General features: G+C 41.4%; 2 protein-coding genes across 3 annotated transcripts in view; one reads left to right on the plus strand and one right to left on the minus strand.

The window, feature by feature from the left end:
• The window catches only part of Tfb1m (transcription factor B1, mitochondrial), a 44,054-nt gene that overhangs the window by 11,204 nt on the left and 10,876 nt on the right, over nt 1-21,974 (plus strand). For both annotated transcript variants that reach the window (XM_076858104.2, XM_077109622.1), the window contains exons 3-5: nt 4,544-4,652; nt 6,097-6,248; nt 14,074-14,193. In XM_076858104.2, coding sequence (XP_076714219.1) covers nt 4,544-4,652; nt 6,097-6,248; nt 14,074-14,193 — 381 coding nt within the window. The remainder of the gene's footprint in view (nt 1-4,543; nt 4,653-6,096; nt 6,249-14,073; nt 14,194-21,974) is intronic.
• Nucleotides 18,413-19,072, minus strand: Cldn20 (claudin 20). Its single transcript, XM_076860118.2, has one exon. It carries the CDS (start codon nt 19,070-19,072, stop codon nt 18,413-18,415), a length of 660 nt encoding a protein of 219 aa, XP_076716233.2.

The following is a 21,974-nucleotide window of genomic DNA, read 5'->3' on the forward strand; positions in this document are numbered from 1 at the left end:
TTACTCCTCTTGTCTGTTAGCCAGTTTCTTGTCACTTTGACCAAAACACCTGACAGGAACATTTTGACCCACAGTTTCAGAGGTTCAGTGAGATTGGTTGGCTCCAAGGCAAAGACATCATGGTATAGGGCACAGTGGAGGAAAGCAGCTCAGCTCTTGGCACCCAGGAAGCAGAGAGAACCAGGAAGGGCCAGGAGCAGATCCAGGCTCCAAGGCCATGCCTCCTGCAGTCCACTCCTTCCAGCCACGCCTCACCTCCTACAGTTTTCACCACCTCCCAGTTATTAATCCATCAGATGGATTAATCCACTGGTAGGTCAGATTTTCTTATGATCTAATCATTTCACCTCTGAACATTGCTGCATAGTCCATAAGCTCTTGGGGGGCATTCCAGATGCAAAGCAAATACTGTCGTCTTATAAGGGACAAAGTAATTCACACATTCTTGTAGAGAAAGCTCTTTTTAGTTAGAGATAATAAAATTTTGAAATTATCTCATCTCTAGCAAATTATTCAAAAAGAGCAATTGTCTGACTTTCTGTTTTGACGTGACTGTTCACTTGAGACATGCCTAACTGAGGTGACCACAGTTAATCACAGCACAGACAGACTTGGTTAAACAAAATGTGCCAAACAGCTGCAGTGGTTTGCAGTCCACTGAAGGAGAAGGATAAAAGTCAGTGTTGGTAGCAGTTATTACAGTAGCAGAAAAGCTATAAATCAAGTAGAGAGCTAATCATGGTAATTTAAAATAATCCCAACTCCAGTGCACCTCTGTGCCCACAAGGCCACCGCTCTTCAGGCAGCATTGACCGACAGCATCACGAAAAGCAGGAGCAATGCGTCCTGCTTAGGAGAACTGTCCAGTGTAGTCTAAAAAGATGCCACTCTGATTTTCTCAAGAAATGTTAACAAATAAAGGAGTGCATGTTGTGTGGGAAGTGTACGGAAGCAGACATTAGATTCCTTAAGCTCTTAGCATACGTATGTGATTCAGTAGTCTAACCAACCAGCACACTGACGGAAGTCATGCTCTAGTCTTCTCCCTAAGAAGGTGTTGTGATATTAAGCTCCTGTTGAGTAACAGCACTGCTGTTTTTTGTGTAGTCTACATAAAAGTAAAGATCTTAAGTTTTTACATGTCGTATTTTAAGTATTTGTATATTTTTTCATTCTCATATTACTTGTGAGACAGTTTTGCCCAGCCCTTTTGCAAGTTTTTATTCCAGCAGCATTCAGGCCCTATTCTATGGCACATCGGGAAGTAGGTAATGAATGCCTAGCCCACTCTGAGTGTTGGCTGCCATGGGCTCCTCACCCTGAGGAGGTGGCATAAAAATGCACAAAATATCCATTTTACGTGTGGTTATTTGTTCTTTCCTCATCAAATTAAATCACCAAAAAAGCTACCCAGGTGGACCACTGTTACTTACCCCCTACAGAAAAGCTTTTACTGGGACTGACTTGTTAAAGGAGTTTTGTGTTTCGCTTTTTTAATGGCCATAGAATGGCACTATCCATTATATTGTTCCATGTACCCTTTACAAAACCTGGTTTCAGGAAAAAGAAAAATGACTCTCTTGGAGACTTGGTCTAATTACTTCCAATAGAGAGTAAGGTTTATATATTTCATTATGCAAATCATGAGTGTTAACAACTCTAACAATAGGATTCTTAGCACATGTGTAAAAAAATACATTCTTCTCCTTTTCATGGTTTGGTTTTCTCTTTATTTTGTAGTCCTAGTTAATGAAAGTCTTTTACTTGAAGACCATCTCATTTTGGAAATTTAAATGATGGACCAGGTTAAGAGTATCTATGAATACTCACCTGGCTGAAATCAGGTGCTCACACTTATGATCTCACAATGGACTGTGCCTCTGGGCGCATTGTGTGGTCACACCTTGGGCATGTTGTTGAAGGGCAGCAACAGGGATCCTTCCACCCGGCCACATCCCCCTCCAGCAGCGTTTCGGTGGTGAAAGCATTCCTCTGTGACTAGTTTACAGAGCCTCCTGTCCTTTCTGGGTGGAAGGCTGTGTCTGTAATGGCAGTATCAGTTAGTCTGCACTGCACTCTCCCTCAGAATTGCCCCCAGGTCTTCAGGGAAGTCAGCAAACACCAGCATCCACTCCTTGTGCAGTGGGGAGTCACAAAGGGAGCTGGAGCACAGGGCCGTCAAGGAGGGGGCTGTCATTGACTGAGACCTAAACCTAACTGGGAATTCAGAAGAAATAGAGTAGACCTGAAACTTTAACCTAGGAAAAGAAAGTAGGTTCGCGTCTTTGTCAGTTTTCTGGGATGCGGTTGTGTTTGTGAGTGTGGAAAAAGTTAATGCTTCAAGTGTGACTGTCAGAGCATATAAATTAACACCAAACAGTCGAATTTACATTGTTTTTAGTCCTAATTACGAATTACTTAATTACTTTCTGTATATTAACATTATGTAACATAACCTTTTAGTTCTGCCACTTTGTTTTTGAAATGCTAATTTGTTTTAATTATGTGAAACATAGTTATCAAGAAATTTTAGCTTTCTCTAATCTTGGTCAATGCTGTCATTAAATTCTCAGTGTTTACACAGCAAGAGCATGTCCTATAAAGAGCTAGCTCTTTAGTATATTGTGGTTATTATGTTTTCTGAGATTTATCGGCTGGAACCCATCAGGTTAAGTTTTAGCAAATCTGGTAATTTAAAATAATCCCAAAGTATGTTAGTACCAAAGGTATGCTGTTAGGTTTGCTAAACTGCAATGGTTAACCACTAGAAGATTCCAAACTTAAAATGTTTATTCTCTTAACTATATAAGCATTTCAGCTATGTATTTCTGAAATATTATTTATATAATTCTACCTCATTTACTAGTGAAGTAAATCTTTGCAAGTTTCTAGACCCCACGTTTTGGGAGCCAGCTTCCAAGAAGCTGAATGCTGTTTGATCATTCGTGTGTTCATTCCTTATTCAATATGCATTAGTACCTAATGCATGTGCTGCTCAAGTAGATAGGAAAGAGGTGCTGCCTTAAGGCGCTCATGCTGTTGCCGAGGAAGGAGACTAAGCACATGAACTCTGATCTTAAGTGCCTTCAGGGTCACAGGCAAGGCACAGTGGAGGGCTGCTGCCTGACTCCTGACTCCTGACTTCTGACACCTCTTCATCCTTCCTGTTTAGTTGCCTGAAATAGGTGAGGACAGGGTATTAGGAGAGAAGGTCAGCTTATGGAACTAGAAGGACAGAGTCCCCCTTGACTTGTTGACTGAACATCCCTGTGTAGCCCTCGACAGGTTCTAGAATTTCGGCAGCTGAGCTAGACCAAGGTTCTCTGGCCCCCCTGAGCTGAGACTTGCTGTAGGAGGAGGATCACCTCTTTCTTGCAGTCTGCTTTGGAGTGACGTCTCATCTGGCAAGTTCACTCTGGCATTTTAAGTTTTGTAAGCTAGGAGCTGCATGCTTTCTGTTTTACTGAGGATCAAGTTTTGTATTGGGCGCAGGGACACATAATACAGATTTATAGTTGGCTTATTCATACGGCCTTTGCAAACCAAGTGCCAGCTTTTTATTATGTCTGTGGGAGTGTGGTAATAAAGTGAATGAAATTAAGACAGAGAGATCTATTACAAAGGAAGCCATGTTTTGTTGTTGGTTTTCTTTTTTGCTTAAAGAGACTGATGGAAGGCTGGGCGTGGTGGCACACACCTATAATCCCAGCTGCTCAGGAGGTTGAGGCAGGAAAATCGCAAATTCAAAGCCAGTCTCAACAAAGTGAGGCATAAGCAACTCAGTGAGACCCTACCTCTAAAAAACTACAAAATTGGTCGAGTGCCCCTGAGTTCAATCCATGGTACGCCCCTGGCCACACACACACACACAAAAAAAAAAAAAAAAAAAAAATTGAAGGAAAGGGGGAAAAAAGCAAATGACTGGAAGGTGGAAAGGGGCTGATAGAGAGCAAGTATGGAACTATATAAACATAGGACAGTTATATCCAGGACAGTTCATAGGTGGATAATGCCTGTGAATCAAGAAAGATTCTGGCTAGGGCTGCTAGGTGAGGGTAGTCTCAGAATGCCAAATGGGGCATGGCATTGACTAGGGTCTTTCTACTTAATATGAATCTACCCATAGATTAGGCTAAAGATCTAGGTAATGTGTAGAATTCTGTGTGGGTATTTAGACTATAAAGATTTAGTTGGATTCAAGTTTATTTTTCTTATTCCTAATTCTCAGAATTTCATTATCCCGTCCTTAGTCTGTAATTGTAAGACTTAGAGATAGGAGTGTAGTTTATGTTGAGTTCTGTACAGAAGTAGAAGTCATTCTGAGGGCCAGAGTTACACTCATATGCCACGTGTGCAATCCTGAGCTGCTGTTGTGTCACCTGTGACTGTCCCTAATCCCCCTGTGTTGAAGAGAAACTCTGTCAGTTTGTGGATGGTCACTCTGGTCTCTGGCTTTTCCAGCAGATGTAATGATGCACAGGTTTAAACGCTGTAGTTCTGTTGTTCTGTTGTGTGAGCTCATTTTATTGACCTTATAAACTAGATGCTTTCTGATGCAGCGCCTGGAAAACTGAGAATTGTTCATGGAGATGTGTTGACCTTTAAGATAGAAAAGGCTTTTCCAGAAAGTCTTAAAAGACACTGGGAAGATGGTAAGTACTTTGGGCATGTTTTTTAAAATTTTTCTTTTGTCATTATTTATATCACAAGTATTTATTATACTTTTACTATAAGGGTTCACTATTACATGTTTATATTTTAGACTATCTGAACAGATTTAAATAATGTGCATTGTCATTTTTTTACTTTTCTTCTTTCTTCCAAAATTTAAACCTAGTAACCTTTTCTTAGTTCTAATTTCTTTGACTCAAATTTTCAAATGTTTTAGATTCTGTGCAAGTAAACTTGTCATTTTTACAATACCATATACATGGGATAAACTCTTATAAAGTATTACTTTTTCTAAATGTGAAAAAGGAAATGTAAAGCAGGCCACACCCAAGCCTTGGTTTTAACTTTATTCCATTTTCTTTCACACTCTAACCAGGGCACTGTGTTTTCATGCACTGTGTTCACTGGGTATCTGCTGTGTGCCAGCTCCCTAGAGTACACAGATAGAGTATATTCCTTGCTCATCAAAACCTTTGACAACAAATGGAAGAGATTTTTGACACATCATTATCTAGCTGCCCATGTCTCTGGCCTCCCCAGGGCCAGGCTCCTTCAGGGTGGTCTGTGTTTGCAGTGCCAACCTCTGACAGACCTTTGGGCACTGCCTGGAGGCTCCTACCTACCCCCAGCCCCATCCCTGGACAGGCTCCAGCTAGGCTCACAGTGATCTCCTGCCCTCAGACCTATTCTGACTGCATCCTCCTGCATTCCTTTGCTGTTGTCCACCTTGTGTGTGTTCCCTTCCCACCTCCCTCCCTCTCTCCCTCCCTCTCTCCCCCTCTCCCCCTCCCCCCTCCTCCCTCCCCTCCCCTCCCCTCCCTCCCCTCCCCTCCCCTCCCCTCCTCTTCTTCTTCTTCTTCTCTCTCTCTCTCTCACATCTTCCCTGATGCCAATATCCTCCTGTTTTTTATTTGACATTTGTGAACTTTCTCTAACAACTCTTTGCCAGTGGTTTCTTTCCACTGAGTTCTTATGTGTTGTTTTTGCTGTTTTTCTTTCTGAGCATGTCTTCTTGCTACAGATTTGTCTGGATTGCTCCACTTCTGTGGCTTTACTTCCCACCCAAATATTTTGGGCACTCACATCTTTATACCCAGCCTGTATCGCCTTCCAGGGCATCTGAGCCCCTGTCCACCTCAGAGGTGCTTTAACTTCATCATGTTCAGCTCGTTTTTAATTCATTTTCTAAGTCAGAATTCCTAGCACTGTCACTACCTGACTGGCACTAATTAAGTAAAGTCCTTTGTGAGTACTTTGTGAAAAAATGTTGAAGAATCAATGGACCAAACAATACTCAGTCATTATCTTTTCAGATACTTGTGTTTGATGCTATTAATATCCAGTTTGATTTTACTCTTAATTAAAATGGTATTCAGAATTTATTGATGAAATTATTACAAGTTATTTTTTTTCCTTGTCAAACAGATCCCCCCAATATACATATAATTGGAAATCTGCCTTTTAATGTTTCAACACCACTGATTATCAAATGGCTTGAAAACGTTTCTTGTAGAGATGGACCTTTTACTTACGGCAGAACTCAGATGACTTTGACTTTTCAAAAGGAAGTGGCTGAGGTAAGCATTAACTTTGTGGCTTAACTTTTTCTGGTTATTAAATGATCAAAATCCCAAACGATAATGCATTTTTACCTGTGTATTCTAGCTTAATGCTCTGTTATACACAGAAAAACCCAACAGTGGTTCAGGCAAACATTAAACATGTAATGGGATGACCGACAACTGCTGGGAGCTTCCCGGGAGAGCGTGACTGATGTGTGTCCACCAGGAAGGCCTTGTGGTAAATGCAGGGCCACAGCCACGAGCAGAGAAGGATGAACATATTGCCTGTGTTCACATGTGGAGACTGGCCTGTGACAGCATAGATTTGTCCTTTGTACTCTTAGGATGAAAAAGAATGTCATCATCCGCTTGTTGCTGAGAAGGGCCGGAGTTGAAGCCCTCATTATCTAGCACGTGCACTGTCTCCACCCCCAGCTCAGCTAGCCTGCTGTGCTTGCATCCCCAAGGCAGGCAGGGCCCCTTCACTCAGTGGAAAGTGTCCCTGCAGGATGGACAAGGGAAGCTTTCAAGCTGCAGAGGTTTAAGGGGGCCCTGCACACTGTGAGTAGGCTCACTCTGATTGCCTCTCTTCTCCACTCCCACCACCTAGATAACCAATGCTATGACTTTTGGATTTATTATTCCTTTCCATGGTCTTATCACATAGACTTGTCCATATAGGTAGTAGCCTTTAGCTTGAGCCATTTTGAGCTTTCTACAATTGAGTTTATTATACACACACACACACACACACACACATACATGTATACACGTGTGTGTGTGTGTGTGTGTGTGTGTATGTATTTTATCCTGAACATCATTTGTAGGATTCACTCATGTTACTACTAGCTATATTTTATTTACATAGTCCAATATACTTCCCACTGTTTGACTGTCATCATTTGTGCATTCTCCTATTTGGGGGACTCCAAATTAGTTTCAGTGTTTTATTATTACAAACAAAACTATCATGAACATTGTCATACAAGGGCAAGGTTTCCCTGGGGTATATGCTGTAAAGTGCAACTGCAGGTCTTTGCTCTGCTGGGTGGTGCTCAGGAGAACGCCTGTGGCAATGCCATCCACAGAGAGTTCATTTTGTTCCACTTCTTGCCAGTTCTTGGTATTGACAGACCTGTGCATTTTCTTAATCTGAGGATGATGGTGTGTCGTGGTGTTTTATTTGGTCTGTTAATTTTTTTTTTTTTTTTAAACTTGAGCACCATTTTATGTTTCCTGGCCTTTTAGGTCACTTGAGGATCTTCTGTGAGCTGCTTGCTCACCTTTCTTTGGGCTGCTTGTCTTTTCTTATTGATTCAGAGGAGTTCTTACATTATTAAATGTGTTGCAAATTTCTCCTGATGGATGGAGTTTTGTCATTGTATTTTTTACAATGTCTTTTGAAGATTGGGTTTTCTTAATTCTTAAGTTTATAATCAGTGCTTTTTGTGTTTTTTGTGTTTTGTTGAAGAAATCCTTTTATATCTAGAGAATGTGGAGACACCTTTCTGTTATCTTCCAGGAGCTTTTTGTTTCCTTTACATTTCTATCCACTTGGGGTTGATTTTTTTTGTAAGGTTGAATTAGAAATAATTTTACTATTTATAACATGTGGATCCCAATTCACCCCATTGGCCATATTAACAAGTATCTATCATTTTTGCACTTATTGAAAGAATAGTTACACAAAAGTTTAGGACTGAATTAGTGATAGACAACTTAATCCATCAGAGAGTAAAGCAAATCAAAGAGATTTTTATTAAAATAAGAAGTAAAAAAAATATTAATTGGAGATAACAAATTACTTTGAAAACCTAAGAAGAAAAGCAAGATCTGAAAAAATAACCATGAGTCTTTACTAAGAGTCTCAAAATTTCACTTAAAAAATGTATCATACTCCTGGAAGGAAAAATGATTACTGTAAAGTTGCTGATCATTTCCAGAAAACTTTGTATATCTAATACACTTATAATCCTTAGGGAATTTATCTTGAAATGTAGTGAATTTCCCAGGACCATCTTGAGGAGACCTGTAAGAATACAAAAGAAATGTTGAGAGGGAGAAACAAAGAGAAAAGAATCTCATAATCCCATTTCAAGTGTTGAAGTGCAAGGTAAGACTTGAATGTTCAGAGCGGTGTGACACGGCGCAGAACCAGTCATTGGCTACATCATAATATTCAGAATCAACAACTTAGTGTATGTTCGTGGCCAGATAAAAAGTCAACAGTGAAGAAAGGAATTAGTCATTCTGGGAATATTTGGTTACTTGTTATGAAGAAAAGAAATTTTAGTAATTTACCTTGCATAAAAATTCTGGTTACTGCCTCTTCGCATTCACCACTCTCTGTTCCAGCATTCATCTTTGATTCTATTTAATGGAATTTTTACTTAAAATATTGTATTTTTATCTCCAAAAGTTCCATTTGGGCCTTTTCATATCTTTCTCTCTTCACTGTGGTCATGTTTCCGTGGCATTTTTGTTCATGACTAATATTTAAAATTAGTATTTTTTGTTTTGTTTGTGTGGTGCTGGGGACAGAACCTCTGCCTTTAGCTGAGGGGGCACAAGCCATTCCTCGCCCTGTGTGAGCTCCACGGCTCTCGGGGTCTTTCTCCAGTCCTTAGGCAGATCAGGGCTCCTGAGACTTGAGGGGACCTTCGACATATGGGAGCTCTGGCCCACCCCTCACCTCCTCTTTTTCACTCTGTGAGAGAGAGAGAGAGAGAGAGAGAGAGAGCGCAGAGACGGGAGGAATGAGAATGAATGAATGAATGAGTTCTCCCTATCCAGGCCTCTCTGACCTCCATCCTGTCGCCCCAGGTGCAGCCCTCCTCTGCCTGAGCCACAGCCTGTGCAGGGCAGGGCCTCGGGTAGTCAGGGGGCAGTCTTGGCTTACCTCCTTCCCTTCCTCAGATCACAGACCTGCAATGTCTATTCAGTTTGTGAAAAACATTTCCCGTATTTTATTCAGCTTTATAGTCATTTTGGAACAAAACTTATCAGAATTCCTTTGAGAGTAGGCTGTGTAACTACATGAGTTTGATTCTTAAGATTCTTTTCTCTCAGATAATATGAGTGTGTTGTAAGAATTTGATTTCTCAAATCCATCTCTCTCTCCACCTATGTCCCTTCTTATAATCATCCCTAGTGGGGAAACTTTTGTCCCACATATCTCTTGGGGACATTGGGCAATCTCTAGAGACATTTTTGGTTGTCACAGCCAGAGGATGCTTCAGGTTCCTGTTAGCAGAGCTTAGAGATGCTGGTAAACATCCTTCAGAGTCCAGGAAAGCCCCTCACAGCAAGGACTGGCCCAACATTAATCATCCCCAAATGCCAGTAAGCCAAGGCCCAGAACAGTAAGCCAAGGCCCAGAACACTTGGTTTGTAGTCTTCGTTAATAAAATCTTCTCATAGTTGTGGGACTTTTATCACAAACATGTGGGACCCATTTGTGTTCATGGGAACTCAAAGATGATGTCAGTACTCCCCACGGTTCTTGTCATTTCCTGTTACTGAATCTTACCTTCTGTTGGTCTTAACTGGCCTGTACTTAAAAGTTTCCTTCATTGTTTTCTCAACCTTTGGAACTGTCATTTCTGACAAAAACCACTCTGTTTATACTCACAGCATTCTCACATGAGATGTCTGTGTGTATTTTTTCCCCACACCAAGCATTCCAGGTTTCCAAACACCAGCTGGTGTCCTGTAATTTAATTAAATTCTGAGGCTCTCCACCTGTAGTTATTGTCAGATCCAGAGGTTTAGGGCTCAGTTCTGCAAGGGCATCAGATACCAGTCACAAATCTGGGCCTCCAAAACTTCTGAGCAGCCAGCTGTAAACTGGGGGTCCTGTGACCCCTCATCAGTTTCCACGGTTTGTCAGAATGGCTCAGAACTCAGGGAACCCCTTCATCTCTGGTTTAAGTAATGAGTTATCAGTTGGTCTTTCTGGTGACCAGCCCCTTCTGGGGGCTCCCTCTCCCCTCACCCACCATGTATAAACTCAGATGTGATGAAAAACAAGACACCCTCTCCCCAGGAGACTGCCAGCCATCAGGAAAAAGACCAAGTCTGTTTCTTATTACTCCACAGTGGGTGGGTTTATTTTTCTCTCTGGTGACATGATTATTGTGATACTTCATTCTTGCACTCCATTTCTTTCCCAGGGAAGAGCAGGGGCAGAGGCTAAAGAGGTAACTCATTGTCAGCCATGGTTAGTAAGTGTTGCTTCCATGTCACCAAAGGCCATCAGTTTTCTTTATCAAATAAAGGTTGATTTTAGTTAAATTTGAGCATAATATTGAGAAGAGTTGTTATCCAGTCTACAATTTATGGAGTGCAACAGAAGTGTAGTGATTTTCCCATCTCTTGTGAGAAAGTTTCAGTGGGACACTAGCAACATTGTGTTGTATTTTAGCCACAGAAAACATTTTTTAACATTGACTTTGGCTTTGTGAAATAAAAAAACAGAAATGAACACCATACTCTTATTTCTTTCTCCAGGACTATAGGATTAAAATACAAGAATTCAGCCAGTGCACGTGAGGCGACATACAGAGAATATTACGTTACAGCCATAAAATAGAATCAGACTGTGTAACACTAAATGAGACCTTAACAGACCTCATCTAATCTCACCTTGTAGCTGAGAAAACGGAGGCTCAGTCTGGCTTAATGAAGTCACAAGGTTTAACTCCTCCATGTGGTTGGTCCTGAGGTTTTTCCTAACTGGACCAGCATCAGCCTGTCTGTTGTCTCTCATGCCCAGGAGACACTGCTGTTGATGGGTACATTCCTAGCAGGAGGGCCTCTCCTGCCACTGACTATGTGGCTGTCATTGTCCCTGATGGGCGGCTGTGTGGCTTCTCAACTGTAAGCACAACTTTTCTACTTGTATTTAAAATTGTTTCAGATGAATAAGAGGAAAAGCAGCACTGTCTTTGGGAAGTCTTTGACCCCTTGTTTTCTCATACTCGGGGTGCTTTTCAGAGCTCAAGGGTTAGCAGTTGCTTTTTACTTAAAAACTCAGCTGGTTTGGCTTCCTGGCCTTTTGTTGTTAAATCATGTAACTCCTAATGGATTTTGATGGTGCTGTACATTCAAATGGTTGGTTGGCCATTTAACTCTTAGGCTAGTTTTTAATGAAGTCTTTCACAGAGCTTTCCAGCCTGTGACTTGAATTTTTACCTTATGAGTTAGGGACAGTTATATGTGCTGCTCTATTCCAAATTAAAATCTGTGATTCACATGTTTTCACCTCTACCACCCAGGGATACTTGCTAGAGACTGAAGGGTCGAGCCAGTGGGTTAAGACACTCCCTCCTGGTTACACTGGGTGCTTAGTTTTCTAAGTGAATATACTTAAATGTGCTTTTATATGAAATTAGAATAATTTTCATGCCTTACAGTTTTCCTTTTTTAGTTAAAGTTATTTTTAAATTCTCTTGAATTCATCACTTGATGCATACCTTTCAAACATAAAGTAAAATATTAGCTGTGAGGGGGAAAGAAATCCAGAATAAAATAATAATTTTTAAAATGTGGGCATTTATTTTGGTTCATTTTTTAATATTGTGATTATGTTCATACTAGATTTTATTATAAAGGTCTGCCTTGAATTGTGTGATTTGGATGTTCATTATAATGCATTTTGCATTTTCCACTTTTATTCTGGTAGTAAAACATTTTTTTTCCCTTCATGGAGAGCTAGAAATGTTTTCAGTCATTTGATTCAGAAGCTTATTCTTTAACTGAAATCTGTATGGTGGCTTGTTTTTATATTTGCTTGAGAATATATGCATTTCTTGGTTTTACACTTTGATGAGGAAGGATTTTGTCTTGTATCTTAGAGCAACTTATCACCTTGAACCCTTGAACTCAGCTTCCCAGTAATTTCAATTGTCTTAAATATAGACAAGAACCGGATATTTAAAATTTAAGAAATGGGGTGAGATGGGGATGACTTCTGATTATCAAAACAGATGTGACAGAATCTCCAGGTTTGCTCATGAGAAGATTCCTCAGCATCTCATGCAGAGCCTAGTTTCTGATCTTAAGGCAGAACTCCAACCAGCCAGACTGTGTGGGTCTCAGGTCCACCGCCTTTAGAAGCAGCAGAGTAAACCGGGCTGTTAGAACAGGTCAGCTCAGGACACCAATGCAAACAACAGTGTCTTCTTATATAAAAATGTCACACTAGACTTATTTTCTGCCACTTTCATTTTTTACTGTTTTGAGATTTAACCTACATTGATGACCCCTCATTCATTTAAATTATTATTTCTTATTTCATTCACAAAAGTACTACAATTTATTCATTCACCTCTTGATGAACTGATATGTTTTTCTGCTTTTTTAAATAATGCAGTAACACTACAATTAACATTCATATACACATCTTGTGCAAGCACATAAACCATTCTAAGGTGTATTTCCAGAGACACAACTAAAGGGTCGTGGGTTTGTATAACTTTCACTTTACTACACATTGCCAGATTGTGCTCCGGAGTGCTTGTGCTGATTCTCTGCTCCCTTGCTAGCATGCTCGAGCATTCCTGTAGTTCTGTGTACTTGCCAATGCTAGGTTCTGGCAGGCTCTTTTAAAATGTTTTGTTCGTCTCGTGAATATGAAGCAACATCTCATTGTGGTTTTGATCTGTAAAGTGGCTGAGCACAGTTCATGGTTACAGCCCCTGAGGGTTGCTCGTCTGTGATCTGTCTTACCATATTTTCTGTTGTTTATCTTTGGATTATTAATGCCTGTCATGCAGGCATTCCTTCTGCATTCCAAACACAGATCCTTTAGTCCTGCAAATACCTTCTCTCAGTCTGAAATTTGTCTTCATAGTGTTTTTATCATACAGACATTCATTTTAATGAGCTTCTGTTTTTGCATATTTAAGATATTCTTCCCTACTATGGAGGGTCATACTTTTTCCTCCTGTAGATACCTAGTTATACCCATATCTCTGTTGAATTGTTCATCCCTTTTCCTGTTAGCAGTTCTGTATCACATCTATCACTTATCAGCTCTCCAAATCTTGGGTTTGTGCCTACGGCATACTGCTATAATTTTCACACTTGGTAGGGTGAATCCCCCTATCAACATTGCTGGTACACTTCAGAAGTGTCTTGGTCATTCTTGGCCTTATATATATGGAATTTAACTTTTAAAAATGTATGCGAATTTTTTTTGTACATGGAAATCAAAGTTTTTTTTAATCTTGCAATTTAAACTAAAATTTTATTGCACTTATTAATTAAGTTGATTATAACTAATACATTTCAAAATAAAAATAGGTGCTTAAAAGAATAAATTATTAGTTATTTACAGACATTATTTGTCAAGAATAGTCAGTTCTCCAGCAAAGAAAAGCACACTGTTAAAATGTTCATTCTTGTGTTGGGGTATTTCAAAATGTTCATTCATATATTGGGATAATTCAAGAAATTTAGTATTTGAGCATCTTTGTTTTTTTTATTATTCTTGCTAACTTCATCATCAAATATTAGTTGTTCTATAAAGCTGGACCACCTTCTATAGAATGTGACAATGGCTTGAAAATCCCCAGCAGTCAGTGGTAGGGAAGATTTCTTCCCTAATTTTTTAGTGCATTACGCATGACACAGACCGTATAAGGTATAATCACATGAATGAGGTGTGCATCTGTTGATGGTGATGTTGGAAGAAAATGTTCCTCCTATTGGCTACGTGCCATGCTTTTATAATTTACCTCCAGAAGTCCAACATCAGATACAGTGGGATGTTAGCTCTGTTATTTTTGGTCAGACTGGATTTATTATTCACTAAAATTCATTTTTTGTTCTTCTGTAGAGACTCACGGCCACTAAAGGAAGCAAACAGCGTAGCCGCCTTTCCATCATGGCCCAGTACCTCTGCAGCGTGGAGCACATCTTTACGATTCCAGGTCAGGCTTTTGTCCCCAAGCCAGAGGTGAGTTTCTGCTTATGATCATAATTTAGTATATCATAATTTGATCTTCATTATAATTTTTATTTCCCTGTAGTGTGTCATAGGAAATAGTCTCTAGGATCTAATATTTATTTATAGCAAACTATGGCATAGTTTATTTCTTTTGAATAAAAACCACAAAAAATATACAAGTAGTTAGTTCTTACACTAATCTTTTTCTCCCTTCGATAGGGGGACTGATTACTAGTATTCACCGCTCATCACCCTTCCTACTCCCAGAGGCATCCCAGTCCTTGGGAAAAGGAATCAAGTGTTGTTTGTGGTTTCTGAGAAGAGATTCTAACTAATGCTACATCAGACATTATTTATTCATCATGATTTTTTTACACATTTTTGGCAGTGTTATTTGTAATAAATCATCTGTGGAAAATCATTTGAATGTTAACTTAGGCTTCGACTATTCCATGCTAGTTATATGAGTAAGTTTTAATTACAGAAACAAAGTTTCTTTGCCAATAATTAAAAAGCTAGTGCCTGTTTTGGCAAAACCACTGTTCAGTGAATTACTGTAGGACATGTAGTATAAAATCTATTTATTTCTTCACTGAATGTATATTGGGTGCCTACTGCTTGAAAGAAGCTGGGCTGGGGATGCAACATCAGTGAGGAGACGAGAGACAAATCAGATACGGAGCTTCTTTCGGGAAGTTCACAGTCTGATAAAGGGTAGAAATCTCTTGGTGGTAACTAAAATTCTTAAATATAAATTTTTTGTAGAGTGGTCTTTACATAGTTCGAGCTCCATAAATAAAAGTAGATAGCATAACAAGTGTATGGGGACTGGGGTAGGGCTCAGTGGCAGAGCACTTGCCTGGTGTAGTATGGTTTTATAGATTTAGGTGCAGGTTCAGGTTGTAGATTTGGAACAAGGGCTCCAGCCATTAGTGTTACAACGATTTGTGGGTCTTGGAGTGTGATGGAGTGTGTCCATGTGCTTTTCTGCCACCTTTGCATTTCCTCTTGACGTCACCACAGTTAGCTGAGCTTTCAGGTGCCTAAGAATTTAGTCCATCTTCCACTTCTGAAGCAGACACATCAGCTTTCCCTGAATCAAACTCACTAGCCATCCCACCTCCACCTCTGCTCCTCAGGATTGCAAAGACACTGTAGCTGACTTATTCCAGAATAAGACGAGAGCGGGTAGAGTATCATCAGATCACCACACTTGGGCTCTCAGGGGCTTTCTCTCCTGTGGCAGGTGGCATTATGATGAAAAGGTCCAGTAACCAAATACTTGGCTTTCTTCTTATCTTGTGTGTGCTTCGAGCATTCTGAGTGGCCTAAAACCCATTCTTTGATGAAACCAAAATCTTGGCTTAAAGGCTTTTGTAGTTATGGTTATTATCATAATATGGTTATTATCATAGAATCCTAGACAGACTAAATTTTACCAAGGATTTATCATTTAACTTTGTGTAGAGAAGGCCAGCGTGTAGGGTGGTCTCACTCTCTACTACGTCACTCTCGTGAGAACTAACCCACTCTGTGAGACCAGTGTTAATTTATTCGTAAGGGAGGAACCCCCAAGACTCAATTACTTTCTACTAGGCTCCACCTTTTAAAGATGCGCCACCTCCCTGGAGCCCCAGCTTCAGCATAAGAACCCTTCAGGACAAACTACATACATACACACATATATACATGCATATGTGTTCCACAGGTAAAACCTAGCGTGGTATTCGGGGGGGTGTTTTCACCATTTTACCTTTTATTTTGGTAACTTTTTAGTCAAAGAAAAAATACATATTTAAATATATTCAGTATATTAGACCAGAGTTTTTCAGCCTCAGAACTGCCTGCATTTGGAGCTAGATAATTCTGTGTCACAGGGTTTGTCCTCTGCACTGTAGGCTATTTGGTAGCCTCCCTGGTCTCTTCCCACTGGAGTCCAGTAGCAGCACCTCAATTGTGAGAGCCCAGAATGTTTCCAGGCACTGTCTAAATTTGCCCCACTGAAATCTGCTGTTAGAGTGAGACCTGTCAGGTGGCGTTCGCTGTGCTGCATCTGTGCTCAGCCAGCTCTGTGTGCAGGGGCTGTCTCCGTCCCCACTTTCACAGGAGACTGAGACTCAGGTGTGGGCACTGTGTAGCTTTTAGGGTTCACGCCCAGGCATTTAACTCTGGAGTCTGGTCCCTTGGGCTGAGCATGTCCCTTTTTATCAGCTGGTGGCCTTGGGCAGGTCAGGTAACTGACCTAAGCTCTTCCAGCCTCAGTTCCTGTAAGCTGGTAGTGTTAGGAGGCAAACCAGCCAGTGTAAGCAGAGATGCGGACAGGACTGCCAGGTGGCACTGGGAGTGGCACCTCACTGATGACACAGACGTGGAAACAGTACCTCGACTTCCATTCTGGTTTCAACTCATAACTCGTTGAAACGACGATTTCTGAGGGCAGAGATGGAGGCAGGGTGAAGATCACTGTGAGCCAGTGGGTCCTGGGCGAGGGAAGAACGCAGCACAGGGACGCACCCAGCTGGGGATGGCTGTGGCGTCATCCTTCCTCATGGCCACTTGCAGTGCACAGGAATCTGGCCTTCATCTTGTCTGAAGTGCCATCTCTGCGAGAGTCTGAATCATGCCAAGGCACAGGTGGGGAGAAACATTCCTGAGGGAATAAAGGTCACCTTTGAAGCAGGTACAGAATTACCTCAATGTACATGAAGTGGACTCTAATAGGCTGTGTAGACTGTATCAGCATAGACACGTTAAGCAAGGCGAGACAATCATACAGGTGGCAGTGCAGTCTTAGAACGTTTTTTTGGTCAGTTCTTTTTAATATGACATTTTGTTTTGTTTAGGAAATAACATTTTGACCACTCAAATACAAACCTTGTTAGTACCACACGCCAACTGATTGTGTGTGTGTAGGGGGGGGGGTGTCCAAAAAAGATGTATTTTAACCAATCATTTGAACTTCTGCTGAAATGATTCCCTTCTTAGTTCTTACATGTATAGTACCTTTTCATTTTTGCTGTTCCATTAATAGCTAATGGAATCTCTTTTGCAGAGGAAAATGATGATGTTCCAAGTAGAACAGGTATAAAGTATTTTAGTCTCTATTTCTGTATGCACACATGAAAATTATTTATTGACATAAAACATCTTCCCACTTCCTGAGTTATCAGTATACAAAGAAAGTCATTTTTTAAAAATTTTTCCCATTGTATTATGAACAATTAGTAGCATAGATTAACAACTGAATTATTAGAAATGACAGCATGCAATGCTGTCCTTGCAACTATGGAAAATCCAGTTGATATTTTCTTATTAAATGTTTTAAATTACATATCATAAACTAATTTAACCCGTATTTTAAAAGCAGTCTTCATGTTTCAACTTTTTTCACATCCGTTAACTAATTGAAACTGCACATTTATAAGAGAACTTTTGTTAACCTGAATCAAATTTGAAGGAAAAATGACAACCTGGAATAACTTACCATTCAAATGGTAGTAGATTAAATGGGTTGGGGTGAGTCTCAGTTGTTGTAGGAAAAATGAACTTAATCTGAGGATCCTTTTGCTAGAAGCAAAAGAGAGTTCCTCAGCATTTTAAGACAAACTATCACTTGACTTGGACTTAATGCTCTATAAGCCCGGGGGCAGTGCGTCTTCGCTGTGGCAGTGCTTGCCAGTTCCCTTCATCCTGCTCGCCTGCTGTGCTGTGCTGTGGTGAGACCCGGTGCCTGGGGGTGGCTCTGTAGGAGAAAACCAGAGTGGAGGGCAGGCTGGCCCTGTGCGGTTTGGGCAGCTCTTCTTCCCAGAGGCCCCTTCACCCCTGTGGCTTTAAAACAAGCAGGTTCCTCAAGCATTGCCCAAGGAGATACTCTTAACACCGTGGAAGGTGCTTTTTGGACCTGTCAGTTAAGTTCTATTGTAGAATCCAGTTCAGAAGAGGTGTCAGTAAGTCATCTTTAAAAAAAAAAACACTGTCGGTTAATTGCCTTATTTAATGCAGTCAGAATCGATTCTAACTATAAACCCTTAAATAAAACATGAAAACAATGATTAAAAAAAATAAAGAAATCTTGAGACAAATATAATTGTGTGTGCTAGTTAGTTGTAGTTTTTAGGTATCTTTCACTTTTTGTAGAGAAAGGTAAGCACGTGTCTGATGTTTTTGTATCTACAGTGCAGTCCTAGCAGGCGCCAGAAGCCTTGCTGCGAGTGTGCGGCACAGCTCTCTACACATAGTCCTTCAGGCTGTAGGCTGGATTGTTCTCCAGCTGTGTGGGAGAGGGGGGCTCCTGCCTGGGTGGGGAGGGCCAAGCTTCAGGGTTCTTTTTTATATAAGAAGTGCAGAAAATAATGCCAGAAATAAAGAGTAGCATCGCTGAAATGAATCCAATGTAGAGAGCCCCTCCAGGTTCGTGTTTGTTGCCCTCGGAAATCGCCAAGTTTCGGAAGTTGGCTATGATGTTCTTCGTGTACCACACCGTTGGTATCAAACCAGAGACCCCTGCAGACACAAGGCAGACCCCTCCAGCAAAGGCCGCGTGGCTCTTGGTCTCTCTGTCCCTTCCTAAGTGGGTGCATTTCATTCCTACAGTGGAAGTACAGATCCCGAAGGCAGACAGAACACAGGCCAGGACCATGGTGGCCCTGGCGGCCTGCACGTGGGTGGGGAGGGACAGGAGGGAGTGCTTCAGGGTGCAGCTGAACATCCCTGTGCTGTACCACGTGCAGTCCATCCACAGCCCCTGCAGCTGCACGATGGCCGTCACGATGGTGGTGCCCGCGTCCACCTTCACCTTCCAGTTGGGCAGCAGAGTGGCCGTGAGCACTCCAGAGACCCCAGATAGGGCCAGGATGAAAGCCAGGAGCTGGAGGCCCGCCGAGGCCATGATGTTGCTCCTGTGTCTGTCCCCCTGGAGAGCCGATGCTTAGTTCTGATGGTGCTGTGTCAGAATTGGGCAGTGGAGAACCAGAGAACCAGAGCTGGGAAAGAAGACAGGCAGGGTGAGGGGAAGAGACAGTGAACAAGAAGCTTCCCTTTGGAGCAGGAGCCAGGTGTCTGAGTGGCACGGCACCGCATGCCCCGCGCGAGCGCCCACCCCGGTGGACCAGGGGCTGCAGCCAGGAGGGATGCTCGCCGCAGGCCACCAAGGCTGAGGTGCTGCTGAGTGCTGTCATGGCCGTGCTCAGTGCATGCAGGAAGCAAGGAGCTGTCTGCTCCTGGGAACCCAGAGTGTGCTGAAGAAGCCTGTGTGCAGACACGGGCTGTGAGGAAGCCCAGGCACTTCAGATTCCTGCTCTCTGCAGTCACCAGGTCTTGGACGTTGGCTATATGGACTTTTTAAAAGAATGATATAGATAATAAGGAAATAAACGTCTTTAACATGACTTATGAATATATACTAGATAAGTTTTCAGAATTTAAGATGGAAAGGAAAGCAGTGGGGGGTCAGGGTCCCGGCCCAGTGTTCCCTTATTCTGGCTCCCATCCATTGCACAGTCCTTACTGGACTGGTGCTTGCTCTCCTTCAGGTCCCTGGAACCAGAAACCAGATCAGGCAAGCCAGTGTTTTGCTTATGAGAACGTGAGAGCCTTCTAGTTGGGACCATCCATCTGGCTGTACTTACTGTCTTTGAGAGAAATGTAAGGTTCCTGAAATAGTGCAATACTGGCTTTTTATTTATTATTATTTATGTCTTTAAGAATTAATTTTGAATAATATGCTACAGGGGCTCTGTTATGATTCACAGATACTTCACCAAAGATAGCCTGGGTTTTTGAATCCAAACAGCCCAGATCACTTCTGAACCTCAGTATCCTCTTCTGGAAAATGGGGAGAATCCTAGTACCTATGTCAAAGGATTAAATACATTGATAGATTTTAAGGGTTTAGAATAGTAGAATCACAGAAAGTACTCAATGGTTTATAATTGACCTTAGTGTTTTTATTCACTTTATATGATGTGACCATTAATGTTTAAAAACATTTGGATCTTTTTGCTTTTTCCTCTAACCTTCCTTAGCTGATTTAACTTATTTTTGTAGAATCTTGGAACAGAAAGAAACCTCATCTGTAATCTTGAGCATCATTATTTGATGCCGCTGGGGTGTTCAGCCAGAAAGCCCCCAGGCCGTGCGGTCTTCCCCACCTGGTGCCTCCCCTGCCCCTCATCCCGCACCTCTCCTCTCCTTTACCACAGGACGTTCTTCTGTGAAACTCCTTTTGTGGGGTTCCCCACGGAAAGTGGGAAAATGCCATATCTGGGGACAAAAACCATCATTAACTGTCTCACCGTTCCCTTTCCCACTAGGACAGAAACAGAAGGACGCCATAGGGTCCTAAAGGGACAAGTGGTCCCGCCTCACGTGACTCACCAGGAAGCCTGGGTCTGGCTGTGAGGTGTCTGAAGTCAGTGCTAGGCCCCACCCCCGTGAGAGCCCCGACTTTCTGTGATTATAAACATCAGTTCTCTAAGATGTTAAGTCGGCCTGGATTGAGTCGTTCTATTTTTGTACATAATCTTGAAATACAAATCCTGTAATTTTAGAAGAGGATTTCAGTTGGATTGTAAATCCTGAAGTCAGACTTATCTCTAAATATGTGTTTAGGATTTGCCTGCTATTAGGCATTTCATTTTTTTTTCTGTTTTCCAAATTTCTTTCCTTAACTGAGACCAAAATAGAATAAAAGTTAACATTCTAGAGAAAAACTAAGCACATATATGCAGTTTTATAATAACTGTTTTCAAGTTTGGATTTTAGCATTTCAGAGCCTGGCTAACTTGCTAAATTACTGCTTTCCCAGACCATGTTCAGCCTGGGGATTCTCCAGTAGTGAAATGGCGAGGAGGGTCCCTGAGATCTGCTTACTTGCTGCTTCCATTCTTGGGTCAGACAACCTTTACACATTGATCAATCTGTGCTGAGCTAACCAGCTAGAACCAAACCGTGACCAAAATGAAGGTCACTATTCTGTTCCTTGTATGCCCAGTTACCGGCATTTAAACTGTATTGCTGAGATTTTTTTCGCCTCTCTTTGGCTTTAAGCATAAAAGGGTTCGTGGCCTGTGCTCCCAAATCTGTCCTGTAGAGAATAAAGACATACTTTGTTGCAGTGGCTGTGGTAGCAAAATACTGTGGCTATAATCACAAGCAAAAGGGCGGCATGTGCAAACTTAGTCTACAGAGAACACTGATCACACACAGACACAGCCTACGTATATTCGGTTCGTGACCTGTTCATTACAAGAAAGTTTCTAATAGGTTTCATAAAAATGGAAAGTTTTCCAGCAACATTTATTCATATTAAAAATAATACTTAAAAAACAGATTTATAGCTTGTAATTCAAATTAAATACCTGACAGTCTCTGAACATTCTAGAAACTTCTCATTTTCCATACCTTTTGTTGGTAGCCTTCAGGGGTTTAACTCCCCTCTGCCAGTTGCCTTCAAATTAGCTCTAGGCAGGTCTGAGGAAGAGAAACCACATATGTGAGACTTGTTTCTGCGAGTGAGTATTTTTCGTAAAGCTCCAAGTTAACTTGAAAATAGCAAATAAAGAACCACATGGAAATCAGAGAGTTCATGTGAAATGTGCTGATGTTGCTGGAAGATAAATACCAGGTTCTCCATCTCATTTTTTGGACTGTGGGAGAATTAAGAAAGGAGAGGCGGGGAAGGGAGGGAGTTATTTCAACACTATTTGTCAGAACCTGAAAGCTAAAATGCTTTTGTGTTGCTGCATACAGAAGAGGAATTATTTGGGTACCCACCAAAAAAAGGACCTTTT

The sequence above is a fragment of the Callospermophilus lateralis genome, chromosome 6 (genome assembly GCF_048772815.1).
Source record: "Callospermophilus lateralis isolate mCalLat2 chromosome 6, mCalLat2.hap1, whole genome shotgun sequence".
NCBI classification, from domain to species: domain Eukaryota; kingdom Metazoa; phylum Chordata; class Mammalia; order Rodentia; family Sciuridae; genus Callospermophilus; species Callospermophilus lateralis.

Excerpts from the sequence above, each read along its gene's own strand:
- Cldn20 (XM_076860118.2), bottom strand. The coding sequence starts at position 19,072 with ATGGCCTCGGCGGGCCTCCAGCTCCTGGCTTTCATCCTGGCCCTATCT.